This window comes from Pseudophryne corroboree, assembly GCF_028390025.1.
Source record: "Pseudophryne corroboree isolate aPseCor3 chromosome 3 unlocalized genomic scaffold, aPseCor3.hap2 SUPER_3_unloc_45, whole genome shotgun sequence".
NCBI classification, from domain to species: domain Eukaryota; kingdom Metazoa; phylum Chordata; class Amphibia; order Anura; family Myobatrachidae; genus Pseudophryne; species Pseudophryne corroboree.
In genome coordinates this window covers 719292-741896 of record NW_026967536.1, presented here as the reverse complement: position 1 = coordinate 741896, position 22605 = coordinate 719292, and the positions used below count along the sequence as shown (strand labels likewise).

The 22605-nt window shown below is 47.5% G+C and overlaps 1 protein-coding gene across 1 annotated transcript in view; it reads left to right on the top strand.

Annotated features, from left to right (window-relative positions):
* LOC134984266 (zinc finger protein 260-like) overlaps positions 1 to 14946 on the top strand; it is a 121239-nt gene extending 106293 nt beyond the window's left edge. Inside the window, exon 8 of the mRNA XM_063949893.1 lies at positions 13851 to 14946. Coding sequence (XP_063805963.1) covers positions 13851 to 14875 — 1025 coding nt within the window. The 3' untranslated portion in view covers positions 14876 to 14946. The remainder of the gene's footprint in view (positions 1 to 13850) is intronic.
* The last annotated feature ends 7659 nt before the right edge of the window (positions 14947 to 22605 follow it).

Below are 22605 nucleotides of genomic sequence, written 5' to 3'. Positions count from 1 at the left end.
TGTGTTACATTGGCAACACAGTACGGCATAAAGTGTTGCACGTATATCACAAATAGTACCGAGGATCCGGTAGAGGTCATAGACCAAAAGATGGACGACATTCTGCAATTAAAATGGGAATTTCGTCGAAAACACAATCTCACCCTTGCTGCTGTAGGTAATGAGCTGACTGGTTGGGTGTCATGGTTGAACCCGCGAAATTGGTTCTCCGGTTTAGGAGACTGGGCTCAAGGAGTCATAATGGATGTTGGAAAGTTTTTACTGTGTATCTTGGGTGTCGTTATATCGTTTGGATTGATATTTAGATGCGGGCAGGCTTTGATGAGGTGTAAACAAAGTACGAAAGTGATGAGCTTGAGGAGTGAGGAAACTGTAATTAACCTGGATTTGATTTATGACCCAATGCTAGAAACCATGACGTAATGATGTAATGAGTATACGGTCCGTCTTTCACCCATTTCTATGTTTTCCTCCGAGGTACAAAGACCCACGTAGACGAAGGATTTGATGAGCCAAGGGGCCGACAACGGAAAGATGGAAAGAAGAAGAGCAGACGACCTGATATACAAGATTTTGATGGACAATGCCATGGGTACCCCAGTTTCCCTAGGAACTTTAAAATCACGCTAGCCCAACATTTTTTGTAAATCCATGGACGTTGTTTGCTTTACTCACGATTTATGAGCAAAAGCACAAAGAAGAAGACTCCAATCAACCGACACCAATCAAGACCTCAATCGACGAACGTACATTAACCTGACATAGAATATCATTGCATTTTCCGTAAGTGTTCTTTATCTTCATCTCTACAACCCTCAGGTAATGACACACATAGTCGATAGGGAATACAGGCACAGATATCAGCAACCACATACCTCCCCCATTCATGTATCATCAACTAAAATGTGCATCCCCATTTTGTTACAACTGTAAGCCGAAATGAGCTCGGTAGAGTTTGACAGCCCATCCACAGACCCTTAGTACGGGATAAGAAGGAATTCAAATGTATACTTCGCAATACCTCGAAGCTTGATTTACCACACGTACGGCACGATGATACATGACCCTCCAAACATGGACTCATACACACATGCTTCTGCTTTCTCACTAGGTCATACCCTTTTCACACCTACTCCTCTCTTCTTCCTTACCCCACCATGGAAATCAATTAACCCCTGACTTACATTTTTCTCCTTAAACATTTTGTGGCAGTTATTATTGACTGCCAAAGGGTGGACTGTCAAAGTCAGAAAAATGTCTCTATGCACGTTGCCATATTTGCACCGCACACTGGTCCATGCTGCGCATGCGTGCGCTTTCCCGTGTCTGCGCATACCCGCTAATGCGTGCACCCGCTCGCACGGTATGTGCATTTACGGTAAAGAGTATGTAGTCGTAGCGTGCGACTCAGTCGTTACAAATGTTCAATATTAATGTAGTTTATAGATCATGGTCCCTTTGATAGATTCTGAAAGTTTGGTTAAAATAGAACGTCCCTGAGCCGAGGAATCCCTCTTTACATCGTACGAAGGGTCTAACAGGAATCATACAGCAGTGTTTGGTACCCATCGGAAGAGTATTTAATCAGCAATATTCCGGTGTTGGTTTGGAGCGGATTAATCGCTCGTGCGAATAGTTATGGACATAACAAGTTATGTCTATTTTCTATTATCATTTGTTCTTACTTAGTCATGCATCAGTGGGTCTCAAATGGCTCTTTGACCTCAGAGATCCCCCAAACAATAGTTTGCATGTTAAGAGGGCCTCATATCTACACATGCATAAGGTAATCACAAGAATAGTAATTGAAGATCAATTGTACTCCAAATCAGTATCTTTCCCGCAGACGGAGTGCAATAGTCTTTAATTACACTGAGCTTTGAGACTCAATGGAGAAGACCAACACCTGTGTTTACAAATGGGGCTGGATTTGTATACAGGAAAATAAGGGCTGAGACGTCATTGTCTCAATTGAAAGTGGACATCATGAATATAGAGCAGAACCCAGACAGGAGCCTGTTTTGTATTCGCCAAACAATAGGTCCCCAGAAGACAGGAATGTGCTGGTCATCACCCATTGTGTTACATAACTTAGGCCACTGATACAAGACAGTTTACCTGTATGAATCAACCTATGACCTTTGTTATAATGCGAAGCCGAATTCCTGCGTCCAATGGACAGTGAGACTGTAGGGACCATTAGATTGCATTGTGTGTGGGGCATAAATAGGCAGGCCGACCATATCCAAGAGGACTCTCTCATCAACGGTTATCTGCTGATAATCGGGAGCTGGATATCGAGGCGCTGGCGATCATACCCTTTGTGCGTAAGTTCTCTCCATAATCATTGTCTTTCTGTGAGCCAATTTCTCTCTCTCTCTCTCTCTCTCTCTCTCTCTCTCCTCTTTTCTCTTATATACCTCATAGTATTATAGTATTGTATTGTATTGTATTGCATTTAGGTCAGCGTAGTATTGTCTATATGTATTTATTGTTTAGTTCTGTGGTTAGGAGGTCTCTGTTATATTGTAGCGTATCATATGTACTGTTATCCCCTTTTACAAGTATATTAGATATAATACAGATAATAGGCTTTGGAACCCTAACCCAGTATCTGTGTATTATCTATAGTGTTAAGTGTTCACTTGAGCGTCGGTGACGCTCAACAGCTTTGTAGGTAGTCAGGTTACACAAAGTTGCATTTACACCCTGTACTCACATTAAGGTATTCTGTGTGTTTCATCGGTATAAGGTTTAAATATAAAGGTATTGTGCTGTGAGCGTCTGCACCGCTGGTGACCTCCTCGTGGTCTCGAGCGTAAGCTACGCTACAGCGAATCTTTCCCCTAGACATAACTAATAACGTGCCCTGTGATCACTAGGCCGTGAGCGAACGTGACGCTTGAGCGTCTCGCTTACCGCTGAGCGATCGTTACGCAAATAGCGTATCATTACGGTATTTCTTAAGTAAACAGCGTATAGTGTTCTTAGCTTCATAAAGGGTTGATTATACGACAAAGGAATTTAGCATTGTCAGTACGGCTGTGTCGACATGTATGAGGAGGAAAATTATGTGGAGGCGGAGCAAATGCCGGTAAATGTGATGTCACCCCCTGCGGGGTCGACACCTGTGTGGATGGTCTTATGGAAGGAATTACGGGAAAGTGTCAACTCCTTACATAAAAGGCTTGACGACATGGGACAGCCGGCAACTCAGCTTGTGCCTGTCCAGGCGTCTCAAAGGCCATCAGGGGCTGTAAAACGCCAGTTACCTCAGATGGCCGACACAGACGTTGACACGGATACCGACTCCAGTGTCGACGATGAGGAGACGACTGTAACTTCCAATAGGGCCACACGTTACATGATTGAGGCAATGAAAAATGTATTACACATTACTGATATTACCCCAGGTACCACAAAAAAGGGTATTATGTTTGGTGAGAAAAAACTACCAGTAGTTTTTCCTGCATCTGAGGAATTAAATGAAGTTTGTGAAGAAGCATGGACTTCCCCCGATAAGAAATTAGTAATTTCTAAACGGCTATTGGCAGCGTACCCTTTCCCGCCAGAGGATAGGTCACGTTGGGAAACACCCCCTAGGGTTGATAAAGCGCTCACACTTTTGTCAAAGAAGGTGGCACTACCGTCTCCGGATACGGCCGCCCTTAAAGAGCCTGCTGACAGAAAGCAGGAGACTATCCTAAAGTCTATATACACACACACTGGTGTTATACTACGACCAGCTATAGCCTCAGCATGGATGTGTAGTGCTGCGGTTGCGTGGTCGGATTCCCTGACAGAGAATATTGAGACCCTGGATAGGGACAATATTTTACTGACTTTAGAGCATATAAAAGATGCTCTCTTATACATGCGTGATGCACAGAGGGATATTTGCCGACTGGCATCAAAAGTAAGTGCAATGTCCATTTCCGCTAGACTGGATTATGGACTCGGCAGTGGTCAGGGGATGCCGATTCAAAAAGGCACATGGAGATTTTGCCTTATAAAGGGGTGGAGTTGTTTGGGGAAGGTCTGTCAGACCTCGTTTCCACGGCAACAGCTGGAAAATCAACTTTTCTGCCCCAGGTTACCTCGCAGCAAAAGAAAGCACCGTATTATCAAGCACAGTCCTTTCGGCCCCATAAGGGCAAGAGGCGCCTCTTTTTTGCCAAAAGGCAGAGGTAAGGGAAAAAAGCTGCAGCATACAGCCAGTTCCCAGGACCAGGAGTCCTCCCCCGCTTCCACCAAGTCCACAGCATGACGATGGGGCTTCACAGGCGGATCTAGGTACGGTGGGGGCACGTCTCAGGAATTTCAGCACACAGTGGGCTCGCTCACAGGTGGATCCCTGGATCCTTCAGGTAGTATCTCAGGGGTACATGCTGGAATTCGAGACACCTCCCCCACGCCGTTTCCTAAAATCTGCCTTACCAACAACACTCTCTGACAGAGAGGCGGTGTTGCAGGCAATTCACAAGCTGTATTCCCAGCAAGTGATAAACAGGGTACCTCTCCTTCAACAAGGAAAGGGTTATTATTCCACAATGTTTGTGGTACCGAAACCGGACGGTTTGGTGAGACCCATTTTAAATTTAAAATCCTTGAACAAGTATATCAAAAAGTTCAAGTTCAAGATGGAATCGCTCAGAGCGGTTATCTCCAGCCTGGACGAGGGGGATTACATGGTATCTCTGGACATCAAGATGCTTACCTTCATGTCCCCATTTACCCTCCTCACCAGGAGTACCTCAGGTTTGTGGTACAGGACTGTCACTACCAGTTCCAGACGCTGCCGTTTGGGTTATCCCGGCACCGAGGGTCTTTACCAAGGTAATGGCCGAAATGATGATTCTCCTTCGAAAGAAAGGGGTTTCAATTATCCCGTACTTGGACGATCTCCTGATAAAGGCGAGGTCCAGGGAGCAGTTGCTGGTGGGGGTAGCACTTTCTCAGGAAGTGCTACAACAGCATGGTTGGATTCTCAACATCCCAAAGTCACAGCTGGTCCCCACGACACGTCTTCTGTTCCTGGGGATATTCTGGATACAGACCAGAAAAGTGTTTCTTCCAGAGGAAAAAAAAAAAAAGGGGTTGTCATCTCTAGTAAGAAACCTTCTAAAGCCAGGACAGGTGTCAGTGCATCAATGCACGAAAGTCCTGGGAAAGATGGTAGCTTCGTACGAAGCAATTCCATTCGGCAGATTCCACGCAAGAACCTTCCAGTGGGACCTGTTGGACAAGTGGTCCGGATCGCATCTTCAGATGCATCGGCGGATAACAATGTCGCCAAGGACCAGGGTGTCGCTACTGTGGTGGCTGCAGAGTGCTCATCTTCTAGAGGGCCACAGATTTGGGATACAGGACTGGGTCCTGGTAACTACGGATGCCAGCCTTCGAGGCTGGGGGGCAGTCACACAGGGACGAAATTTCCAGGGACTGTGGTCAAACCAGGAAATTTCACTTCACATAAATATCCTGGAACTAAGGGCCATCTACAACGCCCTAAGCCAGGCAAGACCTCTGCTTCAAAACCAGCCGGTACTGATACAATCAGACAACATCACGGCGGTCGCCCATGTAAACAGACAGGGTGGCACAAGAAGCAGGAGCGCGATGGCAGAAGCCACAAAGATTCTCCGATGGGCGGAAAATCACGTGTCAGCACTGACAGCAGTGTTCATCCCGGGAGTAGACAACTGGGAAGAAGACTTCCTAAGCAGACACGACCTCCACCCGGGAGAATGGGGACTTCATCCGGAAGTTTTCCAAATGATTGTAAACCGTTGGGAACGACCAAAGGTGGACATGATGGCGTCCCGCCTCAACAAAAAACTAGAAAGGTATTGCGCCAGGTCAAGGGACCCTCAGGCGATAGCTGTGGACGCTCTAGTGACACCGTGGGTGTACCAGTCGGTTTATGTGTTCCCTCCTCTGCCTCTAATTCCAAAGGTACTGAGAATTGTGCGAAGGAGCGGAGTAAGAACGATGCTCGTGGTTCCAGAGTGGCCAAGAAGAGCTTGGTACCCGGAACTTCAAGAGATGCTCACAGAGGACCCATGGCCTCTACCGCTAAGACGGGACCTGCTCCAGCAGGGGCCCTGTCTATTCCAAGACTTACCGCGGCTGCGTTTGACGGCATGGCGGTTGAACACCGGATCCTGAAGGAAAAGGGTATTCCGGAGGAAGTCATCCCTACCCTGATCAAAGCCAGGAAGGATGTCACGGCAAAACATTATCACCGCATTTGGCGAAAATATGTTGCTTGGTGTGAGGCCAAAAAGGCCCCAACGGAGGAGTTTCAACTGGGTCGTTTTCTGCATTTCCTGCAAGCAGGAGTGAATATGGGCCTAAAATTAGGGTCCATTAAGGTACAGATTTCGTCTCTGTCAATTTTCTTCCAAAAAGAATTGGCTTCACTGCCTGAAGTTCAGACATTTGTTAAGGGAGTGCTGCATATTCAGCCCCCTTTTGTGCCTCCAGTGGCACCTTGGGATCTCAATGTGGTTTTGGGGTTCTTGAAATCACATTGGTTCGAGCCACTTAAAACCGTGGATTTGAAATATCTCACGTGGAAAGTGGTCATGCTGTTGGCCCTGGCTTCGGCCAGGCGTGTGTCAGAATTGGCGGCCTTATCTTGTAAAAGCCCTTATCTGATTTTCCATACGGATAGGGCAGAGTTGAGGACTCGTCCTCATTTTCTCCTGAAGGTGGTATCAGCTTTTCACTTGAACCAGCCTATTGTAGTGCCTGTGGCTACTAGGGACTTGGAGGATTCCAAGTTACTGGACGTGGTCAGGGCCCTGAGAATTTATGTTTCCAGGACGGCTGGAGTCAGGAAGACTGACTCGCTGTTTATCCTGTATGCATCCAACAAGCTGGGTGCTCCTGCTTCAAAGCAGACTATTGCTCGCTGGATTTGTAGCACTATTCAGCTTGTGCATTCTGCGGTAGGACTGCCGCATCCTAAATCAGTGAAAGCCCATTCCACAAGGAAGGTGGGCTCATCTTGGGCGGCCGCCCGAGGGGTCTCGGCTTTACAACTTTGCCGAGCCGCGACTTGGTCAGGGTCAAATAGTTTTGCAAAGTTTTACAAGTTTGACATCCTAGCTGACGAGGACCTGGAGTTCTCTCATTCGGTGTTGCAGAGTCATCCGCACTCTCCCCCCCGTTTGGGAGCTTTGGTATAATCCCCATGGTCCTTACGGAGTTCCCAGCATCCACTAGGATGTCAGAGAAAATAAGATTTTACTCACCGGTAAATCTATTTCTCGTAGTCCGTAGTGGATGCTGGGCGCCCATCCCAAGTGCGGATTGTCTGCATTACTTGTACATAGTTACTGTTAACTAAAACGGGTTATTGTTGAGAGCCATCTGTTCAGAGGCTCCATTGTTATCATACTGTTAACTGGGTTTAAAATCACGAGTTGTACGGTGTGATTGGTGTGGCTGGTATGAGTCTTACCCGGGATTCAAAAATCCTTCCTAATTGTGTCAGCTCTTCCGGGCACAGTATCCTAACTGAGGTCTGGAGGAGGGTCATAGGGGGAGGAGCCAGTGCACACCAGTTAGTCCTAAAGCTTTCTTTTAGTTGTGCCCAGTCTCCTGCGGAGCCGCTATTCCCCATGGTACTTACGGAGTTCCCAGCATCCACTACGGACTAGGAGAAATAGATTTACCGGTGAGTAAAAATAAGAATTTACTTACCGATAATTCTATTTCTCGTAGTCCGTAGTGGATGCTGGGGACTCCGTAAGGACCATGGGGAATAGCGGCTCCGCAGGAGACTGGACACAAAATTAAAGCTTTAGAACTACCTGGTGTGCACTGGCTCCTCCCCCTATGACCCTCCTCCAAGCCTCAGTTAGGATAATGTGCCCGGACGAGCGTACACAATAAGGAAGGATTTTGAATCCCGGGTAAGACTCATACCAGCCACACCAATCACACCGTATAACTTGTGATCTAAACCCAGTTAACAGCATGATAACAGAGGAGCCTCTAGAAAAGATTGCTCACTACAGCAATAACCCGATTTTTTGGTAACAATAACTATGTACCAGTATTGCAGACAATCCGCACTTGGGATGGGCGCCCAGCATCCACTACGGACTACGAGAAATAGAATTATCGGTAAGTAAATTCTTATTTTCTCTGACGTCCTAGTGGATGCTGGGGACTCCGTAAGGACCATGGGGATTATACCAAAGCTCCCAAACGGGCGGGAGAGTGCGGATGACTCTGCAGCACCAAATGAGAGAACTCCAGGTCCTCCTCAGCCAGGGTATCAAATTTGTAGAATTTTACAAACGTATTTGCTCCTGACCAAGTAGCTGCTCGGCAAAGTTGTAAGGCCGAGACCCCTTGGGCAGCCGCCCAAGATGAGCCCACCTTTCTTGTGAAGTGGGCATTTACAGATTTTTGGCTGTGGCAGGCCTGCCACAGAATGTGCCAGCTGAATTGTACTACAAATCCAACGAGCAATAGTCTGCTTAGAAGCAGGAGCACATACAGATTTTCTGACTCCATCCGTCCTGGAAACCTATATTTCCAGGGCCCTGACAACGTCTAGCAACTTGGAATCCTCCAAGTCCCTCGTAGCCGCAGGCACCACCATAGGTTGATTCAGGTGAAACGCTGAAAACCACCTTAGGGAGAAACTGAGGACGAGTCCTCAATTCCGCCCTGTCCGAATGGAAAATCAGATGAGAACTTTTACAGGATAAAGCCGCCAATTCTGACACGCGCCTGGCCCAGGCCAGGGCCAACAGCATGACCACTTTTCATGTGAGATATTTTAACTCCACATATTTAAGTGGTTCAAACCAATGTGAGTTTTGGAACCCAAAAACTACATTGAGATCCCAAGGTGCCACTGGAGGCACAAAAGGAGGTTGTATATACAGTACCCCTTTTACAAACGTCTGAACTTCAGGGACTGAAGCCAGTTCTTTCTGGAAGAAAATCGACAGGGCCGAAATCTGAACCTTAATGGATCCTAATTTTAGGCCCATAGACACTCCTGTTTGCAGGAAATGCAGGAATCGACCCAGTTGAAATTCCTCCGTTGGGGCCTTAATGGCCTCGCACCACGCAACATATTTTCGCCAAATGCGGTGATAATGTTTTGCGGTTATATCCTTCCTAGCTTTGATCAGGATAGGAATGACTTCATCCGGAATGCCTTTCTCCTTCAGGATCCGGCGTTCAAACGCTCTGCCGTCAAAAGCAGCCGCGGTAAGTCTTGGAACAGACAGGGTCCTTGCTAGAGCAGGTCCCTTCTTAGAGGTAGAGGCCACGGATCCTCCGTGAGCATCTCTTGAAGTTCCGGTTACCAAGTCCTTCTTGGCCAATCCGGAGCCACGAATATAGTGCTTACTCCTCTCCATCTTATAATTCTCGGTACCTTGGGTATGAGAGGCAGAGGAGGGAACACATACACTGACTGGTACACCCACGGTGTTACCAGAGCGTCTACAGCTATTGCCTGAGGGTCCCTTGACCTGGCGCAATACCCGTCGAGTTTTATAATCATGTGGAAGACTTCTGGGTGAAGTCCCCACTCTTCCGGGTGGAGGTCGTGTCTGCTGAGGAAGTCTGCTTCCCAGTTGTCCACTCCCGGAATGAATATTGCTGACAGTGCTATCACATGATTTTCTGCCCAGCGAAGAATCCTTGCAGCTTCCGCCATTGCCCTCCTGCTTCTTGTGCCACCCTGTCTGTTTACGTGGGTGACTGCCGTGATGTCCGAATGGATCAACACCAGATGACCTTGAAGCAGAGGTCTTGCTGAGCTTAGAGCATTGTAAATGGCCCTTAGCTTCAGGATATTTATGTGAAGTGATGTCTCCAGGCTTGACCATAAGCCCTGGAAATTCCTTCCCTGTGTGACTGCTCCCCAGCCTCGCAGGCTGGCATCCGTGATCACCAGGACCCAGTCCTGAATGCCGAATCTGCGGCCCTCTAGAAGATGAGCACTCTGCAACCACCACAGGAGAGACACCCTTGTCCTTGGTGACAGGGTTATCCGCTGATGCATCTGAGGATGCGACCCGGACCATTTATCCAGCAGGTCCCACTGGAAAGTTCTTGAGTGGAAACTGCCGAATGGGATTGCTTCGTAAGAAGCCACCATTTTTCCCAGAACCCTTTCATTGATGTACTGAGACTTGGCTCGGTTATAGGAGGTTCCCGACTAGCTTGGATAACTCCCTGACTTTCTCCTCCGGGAGAAACACCTTTTTCTGGACTGTGTCCAGGATCATCCCTAGGAACAGAAGACGAGTCGTCGGAATCAGCTGCGATTTTGGAATATTGAGAATCCAATCGTGCTGCCGCAACACTACCTGAGATAGTGCTACACCGACCTCCAACTGTTCCTTGGATCATACCCTTATCAGGGGATCGTCCAAGTAAGGGATAACTAAAATTCCCTTCCTTCGAAGGAGTATCATCATTTCGGCCATTACCTTGGTAAAGACCCGGGGTGCCGTGGACCATCCATACGGCAGTGTCTGAAACTGATAGTGACAGTTCTGTACCACAAACCTGAGGTACCCTTGGTGAGAAGAGTAATTTGGGACATGAAGGTAAGCATCCTTGATGTCCCGAGACATCATGTAGTCCCCTTCTTCCAGGTTCGCAATCACTGCTCTGAGTGACTCAATCTTGAATTTGAACCTCCGTATGTAAGTGTTCAAGATTTTAGATTTAGAATCGGTCTCACCGAGCCGTCCGGCTTCGGTACCACAATAGTGTGGAATAATACCCCGTTCCCTGTTGCAGGAGGGGTACCTTGATTATCACCTGCTGGGAATACAGCTTGTGAATGGCTTCCCAAACTGCCTCCCTGTCAGAGGGAGACGTCGGTAAAGCCGACTTTAGGAAACGGCGAGGGGGAGACGTCTCAAATTCCAATTTGTTGAGACGGGCCCCCACCGTGCCTGAGCTTGTAAAGCCCTAGCGTCATACTGAGGGCTTGGCAGAGGCAGGAGAGGGCTTCTGTTCCTGGGAACTGGCTGATTTCTGCAGCCTTTTTCCTCTCCCTCTGTCACGGGCAGAAATGGGGAACCCTTTGCCCGCTTGCCAACGAAAAGACTGCGCCTGATAATACGGCGTCTTCTTATGTTGAGAGGCGACCTGGGGTACAAACGTGGATTTCCCAGCTGTTGCCGTGGCCACGAGGTCTAAAAGACCGACCCCAAATGACTCCTCCCCTTTATAAGGCAATACTTCCAAATGCCGTTTGGAATCCGCCTCACCTGACCACTGTCGTGTCCATAATCTACTGGCAGAAATGGACAACGCACTTAGACTTGATGCCAGTCGGCAAATATTCCGCTGTGCATCACGCATATATAGAAATGCATCTTTCAAATGCTCTATAGGCCATAAAATACTGTCCCTATCTAGGGTATCAATATTGTCAGTCAGGGAATCCGACCACGCCAACCCAGCACTGCACATCCAGGCTGAGGCGATTGCTGGTCGCAGTATAACACCAGTATGTGTGTAAATACATTTTAGGATACCCTCCTGCTTTCTATCAGCAGGATCCTTAAGGGCGGCCATCTCAGGAGAGGGTAGAGCCCTTGTTCTTACAAGTGTGTGAGTGCCTTATCCCCCCTAGGGGGTGTTTCCCAACGCACCCTAACCTCTGGCGGGAAAGGATATAATGCCAATAACATTTGAGAAATTATCAGTTGTTATCGGGGGAAACCCACGCATCATCACACACCTCATTTTATTTCTCAGATTCAGGAAAACTACAGGAAGTTTTTCCTCCCCGAACATAATACCCCTTTTTGGTGGTACTCGTATTATCAGAAATGTGTAAAACATTTTCCATTGCCTCAATCATGTAACGTGTGGCCCTACTGGAAGTCACATTTGTCTCTTCACCGTCGACACTGGAGTCAGTATCCGTGTCGGCGTCTGTATCTGCCATCTGAGGTAACGGGCGCTTTAGAGCCCCTGACGGCCCATGAGACGTCTGGACAGGCACAAGCTGAGTAGCCGGCTGTCTCATGTCAACCACTGTCTTTTATACAGAGCTGACACTGTCACGTAATTCCTTCCAACAGTTCATCCACTCAGGTGTCGACCCCCTAGGGGGTGACATCACTATTACAGGCAATCTGCTCCGTCTCCACATCATTTTTCTCCTCATACATGTCGACACAAACGTACCGACACACAGCACACACACAGGGAATGCTCTGATAGTGGACAGGACCCCACTAGTCCTTTGGGGAGACAGAGGGAGAGTTTGCCAGCACACACCGAGCGCTATATATATACAGGGATAACCTTATATAAGTGTTTTTCCCCTTATAGCTGCTGTATTTTTAATACTGCGCCTAATTAGTGCCCCCCTCTCTTTTTTAACCCTTTCTGTAGTGTAGTGACTGCAGGGGAGAGCCAGGGAGCTTCCCTCCAACGGAGCTGTGAGGGAAAATGGCGCCAGTGTGCTGAGGAGATAGGCTCCGCCCCCTTCTCGGCGGCCTTATCTCCCGTTTTTCTGTGTATTCTGGCAGGGGTTAAATTCATCCATATAGCCCAGGAGCTATATGTGATGCATTTTTTGCCATCCAATGTGTTTTTATTGCTGCTCAGGGCGCCCCCCCCCCCCCAGCGCCCTACACCCTCAGTGACCGGAGTGTGAAGTGTGCTGAGAGCAATGGCGCACAGCTGCAGTGCTGTGCGCTACCTTGTTGAAGACAGGACGTCTTCTGCCGCCGATTTTCCGGACCTCTTCTGTCTTCTGGCTCTGTAAGGGGGCTGGCGGCGCGGCTCTGGGACCTATCCATGGCTGGGCCTGTGATCGATCCCTCTGGAGCTAATGTCCAGTAGCCTAAGAAGCCCAATCCACTCTGCACGCAGGTGAGTTCGCTTCTTCTCCCCTTAGTCCCTCGATGCAGTGAGCCTGTTGCCAGCAGGTCTCACTGAACATAAAAAACTTTTCACTAAGCAGCTCAGGAGAGCCACCTAGTGTGCACCCTTCTCGTTCGGCACAAAAATCTAACTGAGACTTGGAGGAGGGTCATAGGGGGAGGAAGTCATTGAAATCTCTGTACGGGGTGACGGTAACCCTATCTTTCCCTATACTACGGGGTTACCGTCACCCCGTACAGAGATTTCAATGGGATAAGGAGCCGGTTTTATAGAAAAATCCGGCAGGACTGAAAATAAACACAAAAGGAGCTGTAAACATTACTAATCCTTTTCTTTTTTACAGGTATTGCACTACAGTATTGCAACATTTAAATTGTTGCAAAATAGAATACATATTGTCACAAGCGCCTTGTTTTAGTATCTATTTGAATTGTTTATTTTTATTCAGGGCAGCTAAAACACTTAAATCCCGGCAACAGCGCGGTTATTCTCATTTCTAATCATAGGGGGAGGAGCCAGTGCACACCAGGTAGTTCTAAAGCTTTACTTTTGTGCCCAGTCTCCTGCGGAGCCGCTATTCCCCATGGTCCTTACGGAGTCCCCAGCATCCACTAGGACGTCAGAGAAATCTTATTTTCCATAATGTATTTTATTTCCAGCAGATGGACACACAAGCAGGAATATCTCAGAAGGACATCTAATGTTATCCCCGGATTGTGACATAAAAGATGATGACAGTAGACAGGATTCTCCAGGAGATAACCCCATTACCCCAATTATACATCCAGCTCTATCAGCTGATCCCTCTGATCCTGGGGAATGTTCTCCTGATCACCCTGATATTGGTGCATCTGTTACAGCTCTGACAGTAGATACAGTGTTTCCCTGTTCTATAGATGCCAAATGTTTTACACAGAAAACAAAGCTGATTACCCATCATCCAGCTAAGGCAGGTGAGAGGCCACTGATATGTTCTGAGTGTGGGAAATGTTTTACAAAGAAATCATATCTTGTTATACATCAGAGAAGTCACACAGGTGAGAAGCCGTTTTCCTGTTCTGAGTGTGGGAAATGTTTTACACAGAAATCAGCTCTTGTTACACATCAGAGAAGTCACACAGGTGTGAAGCCGTTTTCCTGTTCTGAGTGTGGGAAATGTTTTGCATTGAAATCAGTTCTTGTTAAACATCAGAATAGTCACTCAGGTGAGAAGCCGTTTTCCTGTTATGAGTGTGGGAAATGTTTTGCACTCAACTCAAATCTTGCTACACATCAGAGAAGTCACACAGGTGAGAAGCCGTTTTCCTGTTCTGAGTGTGGGAAATGTTTTGCACGCAACTCAAATCTTGCTACACATCAGAGAAATCACACAGGTGAGAAGCCGTTTTCCTGTTCTGAGTGTGGGAAATGTTTTACAAAGAAATCAACTCTTGTTATACATCAGAGAAGTCACACAGGTGAGAAGCCGTTTTCCTGTTCTGAGTGTGGGAAATGTTTTACAAAGAAATCCGCTCTTGTTACACATCAGAGAAGTCACACAGGTGAGAAGCCGTTTTCCTGTTCTGAGTGTGGGAAATGTTTTACACAGAAATCAGTTCTTGTTACACATCAGAGAAGTCACACAGGTGTGAAGCCGTTTTCCTGTTCTGAGTGTGGGAAATGTTTTACACAGAAATCAGCTCTTGTTAAACATCAGAATAGTCACTCAGGTGAGAAGCCGTTTTCCTGTTCTGAGTGTGGGAAATGGTTTACACAGAAATCAGTTCTTGTTACACATCAGAGAAGTCACACAGGTGAGAAGCCGTATTCCTGTTCTGAGTGTGGGAAATGTTTCACACAGAAATCACATCTTGTTACACATCAGAGATGTCACACAGGTGAGAAGCCATTTTCATGCTGTGAGAGAAATAAATCCGCTCTTGTTGAACACATTAGACATTATCCAAGTACGGAACCATTTAAATCTTCTGGAGTATAATCATCACTGTCGTCCAATGTTCCTCAAGGGTGAATCCTATCTCCTATGCTTTATAAAATATACATGCTAGCACTGGGTGATATAATCAGACGTCATGGACTGGTCTACCACTGCTATGCAGATGACCTGCTTTTTGCTCCATGTACTGAGAACCTAATACCAATAAATGGTTGTCTAGCTGAGCGCCAGGGGTGGATGATGCCAGTTGGCTATGACTCAGTCTTTGTGAAACATAATAGAAGCTCACCAACAAAGGACAAGACTACAGCTTTACCAACCATCTGGATTTATGCTTTGGTGTTCAGAATCGCAAAATACTGAACGTGTGCTGAATCTTTGTGTTGTCCTAGTATGTGGCTGACACAGACATCAGGTATCTGCCACATACAAATCCTCATTCTTCCATCTGTGGACCATAGCCAGAATCAAACATTTGATTCCCTCGGAAGTTCATAGACTACTGCAATGCCATCTACCTGGGTCACCCAGCAAAATAATTACAGAGCTTGCAGATAGTACATAATGCAGCAGCCAAGCTGTTACCTAACCAGCCCGTTCCTGCCACATAACACCCATTCTCTGCTCCCTTCACCGGCTGCCTGTAAGATGACAAATCTATTTCATAATTGGCTAACTGACCTTCCCAGCCCAACATTACATGGTCCAAGGTGCTAGAAGCAGCTTCTGCCTCCTTACTGCCCTGCTTGCTTGCTTCTACAGATGAAGGACTGTTACCAGCAGTACCAAGAATCTCCTGTCATTCATTTAAGGGTCAAATTTTTAACTTTGCAGCCCTTACCATGGAACGTACTGCCTTGCACAGTCCAAGAGGCCTCCACTCTAGAGAACGTCACAAATAGACTGATGACTGCTACTCACGCTTTTCATTAATGTACCTCTATTTACTTCCTAAATAATACATCCTAAATGCTTAGGTCTTTTTTCTGCTGTTTATTTTGTATCTTGTGCTTTGTGTAAATGTGAATGTCTAATACCAGTTTCCACAATCTGTATTGCTGCACGACAGTATGGCGGCCATTGGAACATGTTTTCACTTCTAGTTTGCCTAACTTGTTGCAGACACTCATCTTGATCAGGAGTGCTGAGTGTTTTCAGATACAAGATCCTATCTATATATACCCTGTATATTATAATGTGCATTAGAGTCACCCGGGTTACATCTGCGGTGGTTTGTTGTATGTTATATCTATATGGTGCGGATACTCCTCTGTATGATCTCATAATAAAAGCTTTTGTTTGCATCTAATTATTACATTAAATCTTTTATTTTTTATTCTATTTTATATTCCCATCTGAGTAATTACGCCATAACGTCTAATCTCGGAGTGGACCCCAGAAGATGTAAAGAAACCGTGTAAGTTTTCCATCATTCTGTTTCGTGTAATCATACAGGTAAGTGATGGCACGGTGGTCACTGACCGTCACATTCAGGTGGTATAATGGAAGTGGGACTGTCTGGGCTTATTCTAGTCTACTGCAGAAATAAAAAAACTCAGCCTTTATCCTGCTTATAAAAATTACAAAGCACATAAATCAAGCTTGGTCGGACAAGACAGAAGCCACATTAATGGTGGCACATAATATAGGCTGAGGACCCATGCTTCTGGTATATATGGCATAACTCCCTCTTCACCCACAAAAACCTTCCCTTCACCATTCACAATGTCCACCATTGCCCCTTCAGAAGGGACACAACTTTCCTTTGCTTTTTCCACCTCCTCCTGTACAGAGCCCAGGACCACCTCCATGACCATGTCATGTTTATCTGGAGTCCAGGCATCTGGGAGGTTCATGGCCTGAGATGACCACAGACCCACCAGGTAGTGGGCAAGAAAAATCCACAGCCTCCTGAGGAACTGGAAAGTCCAAGGATCCACCTCACATGAGGCAGAGAAGGGACAACCACAGGGTCTGGCTCAACAATTTCCTTCCTAAAAGCTGCTCTTTACCCAGTTTGGTACCTGGGGGATCCCACTCCAATTTCCCTTGAGAGTCCTTACTAATCCTTTCTGAGCCTACTAGCTCCTTCCTCTTCCAACCACTCCTCCTTTTTAAGCTTTTCACCACCTGCTGTGTGAGTTCCATCCAACCACTCCTCCTCTCCTTGTCTCATTGGTGTAGCAACCCCCTTCTCCCCTCCACCCCCACCACACTGATTCACTGCAGTTAAGCTGTGAGGCTTGCTGCTAGCAGTACTCACTACTCAGCACACACACATCATGATTACACAGCTGTGCCACAGACACTGTCTCACTGACAACCAGGACGAGACACTCCCAGAAAGACATGTATGTATGAGTACGGAGAGAGTGGGCGCAGTGGGGCTGCATGACTGACAGCCAGGACGAGACACTCCCAGAAAGACATGTATGTATGAGTACGGAGAGAGTGGGAGCAGTGGGGCTGCATCACTGACACCCAGGACGAGACACTCCCAGAAAGACATGTATGTATGAGTACAGAGAGAGTGGGCGCAGTGGGGCTGCATCACTGACAACCAGGACGAGACACTCCCAGAAAGACATGTATGTATGAGTACAGAGAGAGTGGGCGCAGTGGGGCTGCATCACTGACACCCAGGACGAGACACTCCCAGAAAGACATGTATGTATGAGTACAGAGAGAGTGGGCGCAGTGGGGCTGCATCACTGACACCCAGGACGAGACACTCCCAGAAAGGCATGTATGTATGAGTACGGAGAGAGTGGGAGCAGTGGGGCTGCATCACTGACAGCCAGGACGAGACACTCCCAGAAAGGCATGTATGTATGAGTACAGAGAGAGTGGGAGCAGTGGGGCTGCATCACTGACAGCCAGGACGAGACACTCCCAGAAAGGCATGTATGTATGAGTACGGAGAGAGTGGGCGCAGTGGGGCTGCATCACTGACACCCAGGACGAGACACTCCCAGAAAGGCATGTATGTATGAGTACGGAGAGAGTGGGCGCAGTGGGGCTGCATCACTGACAACCAGGATGAGACACTCCCAGAAAGGCATGTATGTATGAGTACGGAGAGAGTGGGAGCAGTGGGGCTGCATCACTGACACCCAGGACGAGACACTCCCAGAAAGGCATGTATGTATGAGTACGGAGAGAGTGGGAGCAGTGGGGCTGCATCACTGACACCCAGGACGAGACACTCCCAGAAAGGCATGTATGTATGTGTACAGAGAGAGTGGGAGCAGTGGGGCTGCATGACTGACCAGGACGAGACACTCCCAGAAAGGCATGTATGTATGAGTACGGAGAGAGTGGGAGCAGTGGGGCTGCATCACTGACAACCAGGACGAGACACTCCCAGAAAGGCATGTATGTATGAGTACGGAGAGAGTGGGCGCAGTGGGGCTGCATCACTGACAACCAGGATGAGACACTCCCAGAAAGGCATGTATGTATGAGTACGGAGAGAGTGGGAGCAGTGGGGCTGCATCACTGACACCCAGGACGAGACACTCCCAGAAAGGCATGTATGTATGAGTACGGAGAGAGTGGGAGCAGTGGGGCTGCATCACTGACACCCAGGACGAGACACTCCCAGAAAGGCATGTATGTATGAGTACGGAGAGAGTGGGAGCAGTGGGGCTGCATCACTGACACCCAGGACGAGACACTCCCAGAAAGGCATGTATGTATGAGTACAGAGAGAGTGGGAGCAGTGGGGCTGCATCACTGACAGCCAGGACGAGACACTCCCAGAAAGGCATGTATGTATGAGTACGGAGAGAGTGGGTGCAGTGGGGCTGCATCACTGACCAGGACGAGACACTCCCAGAAAGACATGTATGTATGAGTACAGAGAGAGTGGGCGCAGTGGGGCTGCATCACTGACAACCAGGACGAGACACTCCCAGAAAGACATGTATGTATGAGTACGGAGAGACTGGGAGCAGTGGGGCTGCATGACTGACAACCAGGACGAGACACTCCCAGAAAGACATGTATGTATGAGTACAGAGAGAGTGGGAGCAGTGGGGCTGCATCACTGACAGCCAGGACGAGACACTCCCAGAAAGGCATGTATGTATGAGTCCGGAGAGAGTGGGCGCAGTGGGGCTGCATGACTGACAGCTGAGCCTGTCACGTCAGTGAGGTGACAAAATGCAAGATATAATCACCTAGCTAAATCAGGCACTAATGCAATGTTACATGTATTAAATGAGCAGCAAATATATTGATTATTAGATAGCAGCTCCTATGCGGCAACTGGATGCCTTAGATGATATAGATTGTTTAAGTTTCAATAGAGACATAAAAGAGCGCTGATGGTATATAAATAAAAATATTTCTAATATTTATTAGAGTTCAACACAATAAAAACAGTTATGCCAATAATAACCAGATAAAATGTAGCCACAATATTTCTGATTGTATATAAACTGTATACAGATTCAGCTGTAATCACTCACATTAGATCGATTGTATTTAAATGCAGCTGAATCAGCTGATATGTGCAGTACTGCGGTCCATTAATTAACATATTAGAGGTATATATATTAGGGGTATATGCAATTGCGGGCGAATCGCGCCTTTTTTTCGTCCGTTTAAAAATTCGCCTGCACTCGACAGCCACAGCCCTGCCGCCGGGACCATGAATTCACCATATGCAACGCAAAACGGATTCGACACACCCCTTGGCGGATAACGGCCCAATCGGCGAGTAATGGGAGTCCCGAATTCGACTTCCCGCCGAAAGCAGCCCTTTATTATGGCTTGTTTGCTGCGTGCTCTGCAGCCATTTTGTGAACCTGCAGAGCGGTGTGAGGAGGTGCAGAGCTAACAAATTGGTTGTTTGCTGTGGTATTGTTTGGACACCCCAGCAGGCTTTATTCCAGGACAGACAGGAGGATACCTGTTACCCCGGAGGAGAGCCATTTTAGGAGCTTTTACTACATTTGCAGGTAAGTACCACATGTGGGTCTGGTGTTGCATGTATGTGTTTGTGTAGTGGGGGTTGCCATGAGGTGTACATGGGGTGTTTGGGTATGTGTGCAGGTATGTGTATAGCTCCTGTTAGTTTTGCTGCATTTTTTTGTGGAGATTTGTGTTTTGGGGTAGTTTTTCAAAAATTTTTTCTTTTCTTAAAATTACTTTTTGGGCCTTCCTTTTGCATTGGTGTACCTCCAGCATGTGCAGGATTGATTTTTAGCTAGCTTGGGCTGATTTTTAGTGTGTGTCGGTAGCAATGCGGTCGACATGTGGTGTCGTTTGTTTGCCAAACCTGTTTTTTCCCTCCTATTTTACCACTGGTGTACCTCCAGAGTGTGCTGGGATGATATCTGACTAGTTTAGGGTGATTTGGAGCAAGTCTGTGGCTGCCATGCGGTCGACATGTTGTGTCGGTTGTCAGTCAAACCTGTTTTTTCTCTCCTATTTTACCACTGGTGTGTCAGCCATTTTGTGTCAGACATTTTGTGTGTCAGACATTTTTGATTTCCAGTATGTGCAGGGATGGTGTTTTGGTCCTGCTTGAGAACTGGGGTCCCAGCAGCATGACATGTGATTGCATTTAATTATGTAATGTGGTAAATGTAAATTTATATTTATATATATATATACACACAGAGTAAAAACCACAGCACTCACCGCACCAGAAGCGGGGCACAGCTATGCACTTACCACTCACAGGGTGGGGTGCATGTAACACTGCACTCTCCACCACAGAAGCGGGGCACACAGCTGCACTTACCACTCACAGGGCGGGGTGCATGAAGCCCATGACCACATCGCTCTAATAAATACAAACAGAGGACCCAGCACTCACCAAAGTAAAGTCACTTATCCTTAACCTGTCTCAGCTGTTTTTTAGCAATCATCTTTGAGCCAGTGCAATAGGTGACTAGTGTGCCTTTAAAAGCCATAAAGTCTGTGGCAGGTACACATTACATCTAGCAGGCAGATGATGCAGCAGTGTGGTAGTCAGGTTTTAAGACTCTGTGATAGTGTAGGACCTGTATGAAGGTGGGGTACCTTGAATCGGTATACAGGCTTCCGTGCATTGGCCAATCCACCAACTAAACCCCCATCATTTATTTATTGAATTGTTGAGGATAAGTGAGTTTACTTTGGTGAGTGCTGGGTTCTCTGTTTGTGTATATATATATATATATAATTATTATTTTTTATTTTTTTGGTTCTTTTTAAAACAGATGTCCAGGGACAAGCAGACCGACCCCCCCCCCCCCTTCCCCCACCCCCTCGGATCTATCCCTGCATAGCAACGAGGAGTGGGAGCCGACCCGGGAGGAGGATACGACCGACCAGGCATGCAGTGACCAGCCGCGGTCGTCAAGGGCCCATGAGAAATCTAAGAAAAAGCCTAGTAGAAAGGTACTGACAACACCTGCAGACACAAATAGCATTCAACTTGACCCACCCTAGTTTACGCACTGCCATGCACACCTACAGGTATATGTGCGCAATGCCAGGGATACTAACACTCATAGGTACATACCGATCTTATTAAATGCATGTTTTTTTTTTCAATTCCTAAAGGCAAGAAGCCAGCCAGAGGAGCAGTCGGAGGAGGAAGCCTCTGGTGAAGATGCAGGACCGAAAAAGCCGCGTGGACCCAGATACACTGAGGCGGAAAACTGTTCCCTAGTGGATGGCGTCGACAGGTCCTACGACATTCTGTATGGACCAAGGGCACAGACCACAGCAGCTAGGACAAAGCGAAGCATCTAGGATTCCATCGCGAGCCAAGTCACTGCAGTATCTGGAAACCGCCGGAGCACCAGAAACTGTATGAAGCGGTACAGTGATTGCTGCAGACAGACCAAAAAGAAGATGGGGATTCAGCGCCGACATGAGACAGCTACGGGAGTTGGCCCGGCTCTCAATATGAAGTGGCTACCCTGGGAGAACGTTATTAGAAGGTGCATGAACCCTGCCATGGTCGAAGGAGTTCGCGGAGGTGTGGACTCCAGCCGTCCTACTGGCTTTCCCCAGGAGGAAGAACCGCCCAGAAGATGGAAGAAGGCGGGAGACAAGCAGTCCAAAAGGAGGCCTGATGGTAAGAATACATTCACATGAGCTGTACTTCCCTTTAAAAATTTTGTATTTGCTAATGTGAGTTTTTTTTTTTTTCAGACAGGCCTGCCCAGAGGACATCACCTGCGCGCAGGACATCGCCAGCGCACGGACCATCACCTGTGCAGCAGGCATCGGCAGCAGCGCGCAGACCATCACCTGCGCAGCAAGCACCAGAAGCGCGCAGATCGTCACCTGTGCGCCACAGATCGTCATCGCGCAGTTTGTCACCTGTGCACCAGACGACGTCAGCGCTCAGACTATCACCTGTGTGCCAGACGACAGCGCACAGAACTTCACCTGTGCGCCAGACACCGTCGGCGACCACACCACAAGATGGGCGCCAAACTACTGCTTCTGCGCACAGGCCATCACCAGATCGTCGTCTCTCCAGGAGCTCTGTGACTGAAGAACCTCACGACACAACCCTTGTGGACCCATCACCCGATCTGTTTGAGTCTACAGGGTTAACAGACGAGACTTTTCTTGGGTTTGAGGACAGCCATGCAGACGTATCCAGCCAGACCCTTGAAAAGTCTTCAGAAACGAGGACAAGTGAAGCTCCTGGAGCAGCGGCACCACAGGATTCAGAAGGTTTGTATTTAATTTGTGGGGGGGGGGGGGTGCAGCTGTTTTGTATAGTTTATTAACTTTAAAAAAATTATTTTGCAAACAGT